General features: G+C 32.0%; 1 protein-coding gene across 12 annotated transcripts in view; it reads left to right on the plus strand.

Moving 5' to 3' along the window:
- LOC144377071 (uncharacterized) overlaps window positions 1-13,252 on the plus strand; it is a 411,176-nt gene that overhangs the window by 46,520 nt on the left and 351,404 nt on the right. For 4 of the 12 annotated variants that reach the window (XR_013437683.1, XR_013437682.1, XM_078046329.1 and 1 more), the window contains exon 3: window positions 12,709-12,778. The exons of the other annotated variants lie outside the window; for them this stretch is intronic. Coding sequence is in view for 2 of the 4 variants with exons in the window: in XM_078046329.1 (XP_077902455.1) it covers window positions 12,709-12,778 (70 nt within the window). In the remaining 2 variants the exon portion in view is untranslated. The remainder of the gene's footprint in view (window positions 1-12,708; window positions 12,779-13,252) is intronic. 12 annotated transcript variants of the gene reach the window in all.

Genomic DNA, 13,252 nt, shown 5'->3' on the forward strand with positions numbered 1-13,252 from the left:
ATATTTTGAAAAATGCTGTCTATCTTGTGAATGAATTATAGTCTTTGATTAAATGGCTGTTTTGTAAGCCTCTGAGTCTCACTTTCTATCTGTAAAAATGGAACCATACAATTTAAAATAAAAAATAATTGACACCCTACTGACATTACAATACTTCTAAATAGATGTCAGTAGTGCAACTATCGGCATTTAAAAAAGATTAGGAAAAAGTGCTTTTGTTTCAATTTGTGAAAAATATAGTATGGTGTAACTTTTTTTGTGTGTAAAACATCTTGTGAACTCTATGACAATTTTAGTGGGTTAAGTTATTATTATGTCAATGCACTTCCACTGAAGAGAAGGCCCACTTATTAAAATAGGGACCAAGGAATTACAGGAAGATAGTATTAGTCATTCTTGCTGACTCTCATCTGCAATAAGAGGCAGACTTATTAGCAAAATTGAGGGCTTAAGCTTCAGAACAAAATTGGGTGAAGATAATGATGAGCACACTCCACAGGGGATGCAGATTCTTTTCTTGAGCCCATAGCCTTTCCCAAGGATGCTTCCTGGATCTTGCTGGCTTCATTCTACCACCGACCTGCAAAAGAAATAGATAAAATGAGGTAGGAGTGTACAGATGTCAAGATGGTCCAGGCAGGGTACAAGAAAAATTCCAGCTGGAGTACATGATAGAGAGATGAGTCATCATGTCCCTGTTTAGGCTAAGTCCTATTACCATGGCAACTCCCACCACCTAGGGCTTAATACAGAGTCAACTTCTCCCAGAAGTTCCATGTTCTAATTAGATAAAATACACTAACAAATGGGAGCAAATAGGGTTATGTATTCAATCAGGTTTGCAGGGAGGGGAATGAGGCACAGATCAGCATAGAAGATGAGACATACCTAGACATCAGGAGCCTTGGGCCACTCTCTCTCCATCAGCCCACTGGGATCTATTTTATGAAGGAATATTACTTTCACTTTTCATAAATCTGTGCTCTGTTGCTTTTGTGTGTCTCAGTCAGTTTCAGTTATTTGTTTAGGATGCCAAGAACCCGGACCTCCAACTGGTACTCCATCAATATAAGAAAGACCAAAAAATAAACATTGAACTTTATGCACTTTGGTCATTTTTCCATCTTCTATCTGTTTCATATATGGCAGGAAGATGAACCCAGCCAGTCAAGATCCAGCAGGTCCCTGGGTTAGCTGTCAGTAACAGAATGAAAAAAGCATAATGATCAAAGCTAGATAGGAAAGGATCATAAGTCTAACCACACTGAATTAGAAAATGCTTATTTTTGACATACTAGATTTTCATTGTTGTTGTTTTTTAAATTTTCTAAAATATTTCTGACAGAGACAAACTACCTCAGTTGTGTCATTTATCTCTGAAACACTGTTAAATTGATTGCATACAAAATATATCAAAGAGAACTGCAAGAAAAATATACTACTATTTTAAAGTTCGTGGCACTTGTAGATGTTCAATGCTAACATTTTTGTGGAATATTGAGGAATTACGGAGTTTTTTGAGAGAATTATAATGTATTAATATTTGGACAAGTCATTTTAAATTGGAGCACAATTTTTATTTGTAAATAAAATAAACGAACTCTTCAAGTAATTCTAAATTTTTTCTATTAACATCATTAAAACTTTCTTAAATTAAAACCACCAGCAAATTCCAGAATACAAAATAGATACAAATCATTGATGAGATCTATGAATCCTAATTTGTTTACTAAAGAAACAAGGCACAAAAATTTGAGACTCCAGTTATACCATGCGTTCAAGGAACAAATGATTTTTATTAGGTATTCAGAAAAAGGTAAAAAGAGAAAAGTTCTAAAAACACTTTATAAAATTAGTAGAATATTGATATAAAATCATAAAAGAGGAATAATAAATTAGGGAAAATATTTGAAATATAACTATAAACATTTTAAATAAAATATCACAAAATAATATATTAAGTATATGTACATATGTTTTGTATATATGAATACATAAACAGATGTATATGCATATATATATGAATAAACTTCTTGATAAATGTTTTTTTAGTGACCTTAAGTGTGAAGGAAACTGGTTTGCATAAACAGTGTTGGTGGGAATGCAAATTCTCCTAAATTCCATAGAAGACAAATAATATCGTTCTAAGTGCATGGTCATTTGAATCAGTAATTTTCTCTTTTCCTATATATCCTTTTATATGTATTAATTATATATGAATAATCAGGTTAATTGCAGCATTATTTTCAATAACAAAAGATTGAAATAAATCCAATATCCTGCAGCAAAAAATTGTCAAGTACCTCATAATATAGTAGTCTAATGGGCTTCTGTATCTGCTTAATTTAATAAAAGAAAATTTAGATGTACCAATATGAAAATTTTTCCTATATATTGTTAAATGAAAGAAATACATTAGAGTAAATTTTTCTTTGTGGAAAAAATGCAATTAATTTTGAAATACATAAAATACTTCTAATATGAAATTGTTAGCACTGTTTGCTTCTTGAGACCTATGGGTTAGAAAAAAAGAGATGAAATATTAATTGTGCATTTTTATTTACTATATATATAGTGTTTTATATATAGTGTTTTGACATCTAGGACCTTGCAGGCTCTGGAAAGACTGCCTTTTCCAAGGCTGGCCAATTCTTAGAAATAGCAAATGACTTGTCTGTGAACATATTTCTCATATGTCAACCAAACAACACGGAGCCCATTAACTAACCACCCTCTTTATTAGATTATTTCACTCAGTGCCAATGTTTTCCTTCCCTAATCACTGCAAGTCCAAGTACCAGAGAACATGGGACAAAACCCAATTCCAAGAACCCTCTGAAGTGTTTTAAATCAGCCAATTCAAATATTGCTTACCCTGCCTCCTTTTCTTGGAAACCACAGTAAAAGCTCTTTCAGTATTTTATCTGCACTAACTGCTATAGTCGGTATCTTAATTGTCTTCCAAAGAACCTTGGGTTAAAGCTTTTATTCCCAACTTGGAACTACTGGTAGGGGGTCAAATTTTAAGATGTGGGGCCCTGTGGGAGATCTTAGATCATTGGACTAATGCCTTTCAAGGGGGTAATGGGACTCCAAACTCTTTCCATCTCTCTTTGCTTCTAGCCATGACTTGAATGGCTTTATTTTGCCATATAGTCTCCACCTTGATGTGCTGTTTGGCCGCAAGCCTGAAATCAACAGGGCCAATGATCATGCACTGGAACTTCCAAAGCTCTGGGCCAAAATAAACCCTTTCTCTTTCTAAGTTGAATGTCTCAGGTATTTGTTACAGTAATGGAAAGCTGAAAAGCAAACTCTTACCCTTGGGCAGGTATTTCCCTCTGTGTCCCTGTGTGTCACATTATACTTCCAACTCTTGAGAACTGTGGCAAACCAATGATAATTTCAATGTCAGTTGTCTCCTTATCCGTTGACCTCACCACACTGAATAACAACAAAAACTTAACTTTGTAAACAAATTATCAGAAAACATTTTAAACTGCTTGACATTTTTAATTGATGCTTTCCCAGTTGTAAATGTTTTTTTAAAATAAAAACTGTACAAAAGGAGCTAAATGTCATTATATAAACTCAAATGTATATTAATAGCAGCCAAAATTACAAAATAAATATTACTGTTACTGAAAAGTGAATATATGTCCTTAAAAAATCTAGAAAAAAGTATTAAATTATGTGCCATGCTATATTATCCAGAAACAAATATATCCTTTTGATCAAAAATTTAAAAATATGTCCTTAAGGAGGAAAACTAGAAAATATGAATAGAGGAAACAAAAGTTCTAAATAAGTGCAAATATAGGTAGAATTTATATGTGTAGTTACTTGTCATACAAAGAAAATATTTACCCCTAAACACACCAATAATCCAATGTGAAGTTGAATAAAATTTCTACTCAATTCCTTGTAATGTTCATAGGAAAGTTTAAAAGGAAAAAATAGACAAGAGTGTTCTAAAGAAGATAAAAAGCACTTGGCATTCAGCATTAAAAATTATTACAAAGACAGAATAGATAAAATTATGTGGAGAGGCATATAGATTAATTACATTATAAAACTGAAGAGAAAGCTCAGAAAAAGATCTACGTGTATATGGAAATTAGGAAGTTATATTATTACAAATCAGCAGGAAAGAATACACTCTAGTCAAGTGTTTATCAATAGAGGAAAATTGTATCTCTAACATGCACCATTCACAAATAAATTTCAGTATTTATCTCAGCCAAATATGTTAGTGTAATTTTTAAACTTGTAGATGTAAATTTTTATGAAGTTTTTGAAAATATTTGAGTGACATAAATCATAAAACAAAAGAAAAAATTCTGGCTTTACGAGTTCCACACTCCATTCATCTCTTAGATTTTTTTTTTTTTTTTTAGGGATTTCTGGACTCAAAAGAGCAGTGTTCCAGACAATCTTAATTTAGTGCAAAGATCCCCCTGATTTATACAAATCCTCCATGAGAGAAGAAAACAGCACATTTCTCTCATTTTTAAGGCTAACTAACTGAGGTACAGAAATGAGAATAAGCCATTTCACCATCTGTATATATCCCATAGAATCATGCTGTGATCCTCAAACATGCACAAAAACCATTTTTTTTAAAGGAGATTACTATTTGATCAAGGCCAGGCATAACTAAAAATGAGTGAAAAAAATAATTCAACAAATGTCTTAGGAATGCACTTCATATTAAAATACACAAAAATTTCAACCCTCATACATTCTGGTATCATATAACACTACAATTATTATCAACTCCTCTGCAACTTATTTCATTCTACTTTTAAATATGTACTGAGTTTTTTAAAATGTGACATTTTCTTTCTTTAAACAGTATCATGTAGATTTTGAATAAACTGTGAATGCTTCAATTTCATTGAACAAAAAACAATTTCAATTTATTTTAGAGTTAGGAGAAGATGCTCCACAGTAACATTGAAAAGAGATGCCCCATCACACAGAAAATCTTCAAAGCATAATCTGCTCTAATAACTTATTGTAATGTAAGTCAAAGCTGGATTGTGCCTGTATGCATTGGAGTTACCAACTGTCTTCTATGTGTCAGTAGTTTTCCTCTTTTTAATAAAAAATGCAGTCAAAGTTACCACATATAATCTTCACTGAAGAATAAGATTGGTGAAGCTTTTACATCTGTAATAATATCACACTGGCTTTCCTATGCTGATTTTCCCTGTAGGTTCCAAAGAGGGTTATGAGTACAGGAGTGATCCATTTGCAAATGTCTTTCAATCAGCGTGTTAGTACAGAGGAAAACAATTTCATGCCAATCAGTTAAATTTGAATTTATATTCCTTAACCCAAACTTCTATTGTAATGAATTAGAATATCTGTGTTAAAAATACTGCATTGAATTCAGCTGAGTTTCTTGGGGGAGGAGCTTTACTTTCATTACTCTTCAAACCTCCATAATAGTATATAGCGTTGATGTACAATAGAAGTGCAAAAAGCACAAAATTTCTGTGTACTGAGGAAAAGTAAGTGTAGATTTTACAATGTGTTCTCTCTATTTGTTTTCTACAAAAATTCTATTTGGTATAAGAATATGCTATTGCTTAGATTTTTTTAATCTAAGATTAAAACTTTTAATAATCATTTGTATAACCACCTGTTGTGTTCAAAGAACTGAATTAGGAGAGTATTTGTGTAGGTTATGTAGGTTTCCTGACAACCTTATGATATATGTATTACTATTTTTCATTTTCCAGTGAGGAAGCAGAATTGTAGGTAGATTATTAAATATCCCTAGTTCACATCGCTATTAAATGATAGTGAGTATGTGTTCAAGAAGGTATACATATACATTCATGGTGAAACTGCCAATTGGTTCTACTGCTCTGGAAAGCAGTATGGAGATTCCTCAAAATCTAGGAATGGAACAATCATATGACACAGCTATCCCAGTTCTCAGTATGTATCCAAAAGATTTAAAAGCAAGATTCTACAATGATGCAGCCACATCAGTGTTCATAGCAGCACAATTCACCATGGCCAAGCAATGGAACCAGCCTAGGTGCTCTTCAATAGATGAATGGATAAAGAAAATGTAGTATATATACACAATGGAGTATTACTCATCCAACAAGAAGAATGACTTTATGACATTTGCTGGTAAATGGATGGAACTTGAAGCTATCATGCAAAGTGAAATAAGCCAGTTCAAAAAGCCAAAAGTCAAATATTTTCTCTGATATATGGATATTGATCCACAAATAAGGAAAAATAGAAAAAAAATATCAGTGGATAGACAAAGGGGAACGAAGAGGAGGTGGAGCGATGTGACAGAGAAGGACAGTGGAGTGAATCTGACCTAACTTTCCTATGCACATGTATGAATGTGCCTCAGTGAATCTCACCATCGATGTGCATCCACAAGACACAATTTAAAAACAAGACAGTAAAAAAATAATCTGTTAATATGTAGCAGAAATATCAGTAGAGTACAGGGAAGGGAACAGGGGAGAGAGGAGGGGAATACTAGGCAGTGAATTAAAACAAATTACATTGCATGCTTTTATAGTTATGTCAAAATGAATAATAATGTTATGTAAAACTAAAAAGAAACCAGTAAGAATAAATAAAAAAATAAAAATGAACCTTTATTCTACTTTTTAAAATTGAGGTATAATTGGTGTGTACTAAAAATTACCCTTTTGTTGGATACAGAAACGCATTTCTTTATACCAAATTACCTGTAAAGTAATAAAACTCTGAGAAAATAATAAAGAAATGTGGCAAAATTGCAAAAGCAAGCAAGCATGTTTGCTTTTCCTCTTCATTCCGTACTTGAAACAAAAAAAAAAAAATCTGTACTTAAAGACACAATAAACTAAAATTGTGAGGAGGGGGAAAGGGCTGTGACTCAATCATTTTCCTTATGATTAAATGGCATTTGCCATACTATAATTTAATGGCAGCAAATACCACATGCATAGAAGGACTTTCAATGGTGCTGTTATGTTTCCTTTATTACATCTCTAATATATTAAAACACTAATTTTTAAACAGGAATTTGGAATCTTAAGTTTATTGGAGCATTATTCCCTGGCATCTCAAAGCATGTTTTTCTTTTCCTTGTCATTTCCAATGGCTTTAAGCATTTAAGATGTTATAATAGCCAAAAAAAAAAAAAATCTTTCACATATTTGATTAATCAAGCTCTGTAATTATTCCTGAGACTGCCTGCTCTCATCAAGTTTATTCCCAAAGTCATTGGTAATCAGCATGGCTCTGACCTTAAATGAAAATTCTAATTATGAGAAATGAAAGTAGCTGAACGTTTAAAGTTTTGTATATTCAATGCACTCATATCTGGTTGGTTGTTTTGGCTTCAGGAAATCCTACCTGGATAAGGAAGGTAGTCCACTTTTTCTGAAAAATCAGGATTTGAGGCAGCACAACATTATACTAGTTTCTGAAACTGATTCCTTAGGGAAAGAACAATTTTCCTTCAAACCCTCATGAGTTCTTAGTTGGAAGGAACCTGCAAGCACAAAAACAAGAGAAAAATAAAGAGAATTTATTAACATACATATTTCCTCTATACCAGGCAATGCAAAGTTATTGAAGTATCTTCCACAAAGAAAAGTAAAATATTAAAGTGACAATACAGTGAAAAGGATCTTTGAATCTCTGGGTGGAAACTTGTGGGAAGGCAAATAAATGGCAGAAAAAAAGCCAGTTTGTAAAATTTATTAATATAAATTTAGTGCCATCTGCAGACCAATAAGGATCTAAAGAATCCTGTAGCAGTTTCCTTGTGTTCTCCCCAGGAAAGAGGGTAGATGGGATAATTTTTGTCCCTTAATTGTATGACCAGCTTTTCAGAAAATAATTGAGAACAGAAGTTTTCTTGTATCTCAACATTTGTTCCTATTATAGGGTGGTAGATTTGGTCTCTCATAATTCTAAATGTGCTGCGGAATTAATAGATATGGTTTTTGAAAGGTACTATTAAAGAACTATTTATTTGCTAAAGATTAAACTGAGAATAAAATTCTCTTTCTATATATGTATGTAACACTCAAATAGAAAACTCAAATATATATTATAAAACAAATATTTATAACTTATGTATATATTAACACAGTTATATATAACTCATATATTAATTTATGCATATAACTAATACATGTATATGCATTAATTTATATAATTTTATGGCTAATATGTATATAGAGTTCATATGTATATATATGAAAAAGAATATATACATATATGCACACATGTGCACACAGAGAACATGTACATCTCATCTATTTAAGGTTTATGACTCTTCAGTAAAGGATTATTTAAACTGGTAAAAATAATGACCATTATGATAATAATTTGCCAATTTCTAAGATAATCTTTTTTTAAAGGGTTATTTTTCGCTTTCCAATTTTTTATTAGTTGCTCAAGACAATACAATGTTGAGATATGAATCTTAGAAATGAAAATAATTTATAAGATCAAAGAAAGAGATAATGAAACACTCAAAAATAAGAGAACTCATTTTATGTAATTTGTATGTAACTTTTTCTAAAACAATTATCTATTTGATCCTATATGTTCCAGAATTACTTATGTAAAAACAAAAAGAAAAACATTCTAGATTCCAGAAAAAAAAAATGATGATTTGAATTTTCAGGGAATGATGCAGGCACCTCAGGAAGAAATTTATTTTTAAAATTAATCTAGATATCTTGTTCTGTTTTATTTCCTTCCTTTTCAAGCACTCAGATTTATAAGTTATGTAATTAAAAAGGTTCATTTGAATGGGGATATTTCAATTTTTTAAAAAAATTAAATCTATGCCAAATTGCGAATCATTTTAAAAAAATATCTATATACTTTAAAAAGAATAACTTCCCCAAATTTCTCTTTTCACACGGTTAAGGACTTTTGAATGAATGATCTCTTCCAATTCTTATAACAGCTTTGGTAGTTAACGTGTTTGCTTTAAAGATGAGGAAATAGAATGTGAATAGCAAGAATTTTGTCTTTAATGCTGCTCATAGGCAAATTGAGAAAAACATTTACTTTATTAGTTAATTTATTCATCCAACAAAAAATTTTGCCGCCACTCCCAATATGCATTTTGGAATGTGAGAAATCATGAGTTTTCAATTCATCTATTCCCTCTCAGTTTTTAGAACACATAATGACTGGTGGGATTGAACTCACACCAGCTCCAAGAATTGGATGTTACTTGCTTTTCAAGCAGGCAAAGTCCCATCTCTCTACTAATGTTAGTTTTTTAATAAAGGATAGATAACCATGCCACACATGAATGACTGATTCAGGAGTGGTCACCATGGTTGGTCAATCAGCATTGATGGAGTGAAGTTTCATCTAATATGTAAAGAAGAGATTCTTACAGTTTCTCTGAATGAACAAAGAATCCTGTCATTTTCGGAACTCATATGAGCTATCAGTGAGTATAAGGAAGAGCAAGCAGACACTGAAGGCAGGCCATTGAATAAGAATGAAACTGGTCCTTGGGGTCCATTTGAAGTTGCTGGATCATAATAGTACCCACTGTCACCATACCACTAAATATGCCAGTCCACAGGCTAATTAATCTTTTCTGCTGTTTAAACTACTTTCTATTGAATCCCCTTTTACTAACAACTTAAAGACAAAGATAAATTCTAATAGTATGTTACCACTTCAACTTGGAAAATTTGCATTCTCTTTTACACAAAGGCAAGCAGAAATGTCTAATTTATAGTCAGAATGTTTTTCACTTATAAAGATGGGATGTTTAATGTTGTTTTATTGATTTTATTTAAGAGGGGATCTTGTTATTGATTTTTTTCTCTAACTCTTGCAGTACAAGACATGCTATGCAGCAGTTTTTCTCAAACGAGATTGTTGCAGATGGTGATGAAATTCCCAAATGCCCCTTCTGCTGAAAGATAGGCAGGACTTCCGTTACCCTCATTCTCACAGATCATGACTGAAAATATCTTTGTCTCAAAATGATTGTCAGCTTGAAAATTTCCACCCAAAGCTGAGGATGGTTGTTTGGATTAGTGACAAAGTGATTGATAGAGGCATGTGAAGTGCATATTCAGTCATACTGAGAATAAAATCCATGAACAAGTTTTGCTGAGCTGGACAAAATAACTGAGTGAAGTAGACAGCGGAGGCTATATTCCACCCCAAACAGGTGAAAAGGTAGACAAATTGAAAACAAAAGAGATTTGCATTTGAAGGCAGAGCATTTATACCTATCAATACAAACATGGGACTCCAAAACTTCAGAATATTGACTTACAGGAAAGAAATTTGAATCTTTAAAATTAAAATGGAATAGGAAGAAAGTTCTTGGTAAGAGGATAGTATGTTGGAGGTCAGCTTCAGCAACTTAGCCAAACTCTCTCTCAAAATAAGGAGGGCTGGGTATATGGCTTTGTAGAAAACACACACACACACACACACACACACACACACACACACACATACACACACACACAGAGAGAGAGAGAGAGAGAGAGAGAGAGAGAAAGAGAGAGAGAGAGAAGATAGAAATAGGCAGTAAAGAGTGAAATAATCAGACATCAAATCTAAGCAGCATGTGAGTTAGAATGTCATCTGAATATAATGGAGTCATGAAAACCTAAAAAGGCAAGGTTTGACATACATGTCAACCCCAGATAGTTATGCTATTTAAGAAAGACTTGAGTTCTAAACCTCCCCCTGAATTTCTAATGGCTTATATTATACAGGAAATTGAATTGTCAGGTGCACTAATTGCCTCCAACATTCTTTAACTGCAGTGTATTATCTGAAGTAAACATTTGGCCTTGGTCCCTACATTTAGGCAGTGGTTGCATTAGATCAAATACGGATAAAATTGATAGAGTAAATATGTGTTGGGGGCTTAATGTTGTTACATCCAGAGACATCTACATAGTATTTTTTATTTAGTTTTTTAAATTTTGTACAGTTCAATTCATTGTCTTTAGTGTACTATTCTTTAAATTTAAGACAATCATATGTTCTTATATAATCACAATATAAAATATACAGAATGTTCCAATGTTCCTCAAAAAATTCTCTAGCACTACTGTTTTAGTCATCTAAATGAGCTGCACTGATCTATTTAATTTTCTTAATTTTGCTCCTCTAAAAGTACACAAATGAAAACATATAGCTTGTAGTTTTCTGAATCCGGCTTCTTTTCCTTCGAAAAAATATATTTGAAATCCATCTCTGTTATTGCATATGCCAGTAATTTATTTGATTGCTAATAGTTTGAACAGTACAAACATTCCTTTTTTTTATGTACCTCATTTTGTTTATAAATTCCCTAATGATATTTGGCTTATATTTAGTTTTTGTTGATCAAGATTGAAACTACTGTACACACTGTATGAACTTTCATGTTTGTGTTGTTTTTGTGCATGTATGTTTTCGATTCCATTAAAGAAATAACACAGAACAGGATTGCTTATGAGATTTGTGAGCCTATGTTTAACTGCATAAGAAACAATCCCTGTTTTCTTAAGAGCAGTATCATTCTTCCTTACAACATAAATCTTTCAATAATAAATATAAAAATTAGAAAAATAAACATCAAGTCTATAGTACACCTCAAAAATATAACCAGTTTGTTATTAAATTATCATTTATAAAACACTATCCACTAACAATCCGATTATATATGCATACTTTTTAAATCAAATAAATATGGATCACTAGTTCAACCTCAAGCAGAAGGTATGTATATATACTTTTTAGTAATTTTTTGTTAATTCTCTTATGCTGAGATAATATACCTTTTATGTTTCAAATCATTTAAGTTTGTTAAGGTTTGTTCTTCTGTACAGATTAGTCCAGGTGGTTTAGTGATGGATGTTGAAGTACCCAAATAACATTATGGATTTTTCTATTTCTCCATCCAATTCTATTGTTTGCTTAATCTATTTTGAAGTACTATTTTTAGGGACCATCATATTGAAAACCAGGAAGTCCTCTCTGAATTGAATGGCTTGTTTTGGCATTCATTAATGATTTCCTTTTTCCGTTACTCCTGGTAACATTTCTTCCTCTGAGGCTTACTTTGTCTGATACTAAAATAACCACCCATCTGTCCTTGGGTTAGTACTTGTATGATATATCATTTCCCTATTTTCTTGCTTCTAACCCAGCTATCACATTATATTTTAAATGAGTTTCCTCTAGACAAAATATCGTTTGCTCCTTTTTTTTTTTTCTTTTTTTTTTTTTTTGGCATTGGGAACTAACACAGAAGCACTCAACTGCTGAATCACATCTCCAGCCCCATTTTATATTTTATTTAGAGAAAAGGTCTCACTGATTTGCTTATAGCCTTGCTTTTACTGAGACTGACTTTGAACTTGAGATTCTCTTGTCTCATCCTCCCCAGCCACTGAGATTATAGTCATATGCTAATGTGCCTGAGTTGACTCCTTTTTGTAAAAAAGCTAATATGACATTATCTGCTTGTTAGCTGATGTATTCAGGTCAGATAAATTTAACATAATCATTGATATAGATTTACCTAGGTCCATTGTTTCATTACTTATTTTGTATTTTTTCCTTTAATGAAAAGATATTCATTATGCTTCATTCCCCATCTTTTCCTTTGAACACTTAGCTGTTTTTAGCATCATTTAAATTTATTTATTGCTTTTGGCTGTATGTTTTTGTATTTTTTAGTAATCTTCTATGAGCTTAATTATACCTGCCAGCCTTTCTCACAACTGCAGTTACTCTGCTGCTACTTCAGGTAAAATACTGTTTCTCTTACTTTTCTTACTTCATGTTATAGTTGCCATATATATTTTGTCTGTATTCAATGAGGATCCCTTCAAAAACTAACATTTCTGCATATTTTATGAAAGTTGTAGGAAAAAAATAGTACTTTATGCTTATTCATATATTTGCTTTGTCTGTTACTCTTTAATTCTAACCCTTCTGATTTCTCTCTGCTATTATTTTCCATTGAACTGTATAAATATCTTATCAGGAGGCTAGGTTTGGGGCTCAGCGGTAGCACACTTGCCTAGCATGTGTGAGGCACTTGGTTCAATTCTCAGCACCACATATAAATATAAAGGTCTATCAACAACTAAAAAATAAAAAAAACCTAAAAACTAGTAAATAAATACCTTATCAATTCTATCATAGCAGATTTGTGATGTCAAATTTTCTTACCATTCACCAAAACATGAGTTATTCCCTTCAATTTCTGAAAAATACA

This window comes from Ictidomys tridecemlineatus, chromosome 4, assembly GCF_052094955.1.
Source record: "Ictidomys tridecemlineatus isolate mIctTri1 chromosome 4, mIctTri1.hap1, whole genome shotgun sequence".
In the NCBI taxonomy this organism is placed as follows: domain Eukaryota; kingdom Metazoa; phylum Chordata; class Mammalia; order Rodentia; family Sciuridae; genus Ictidomys; species Ictidomys tridecemlineatus.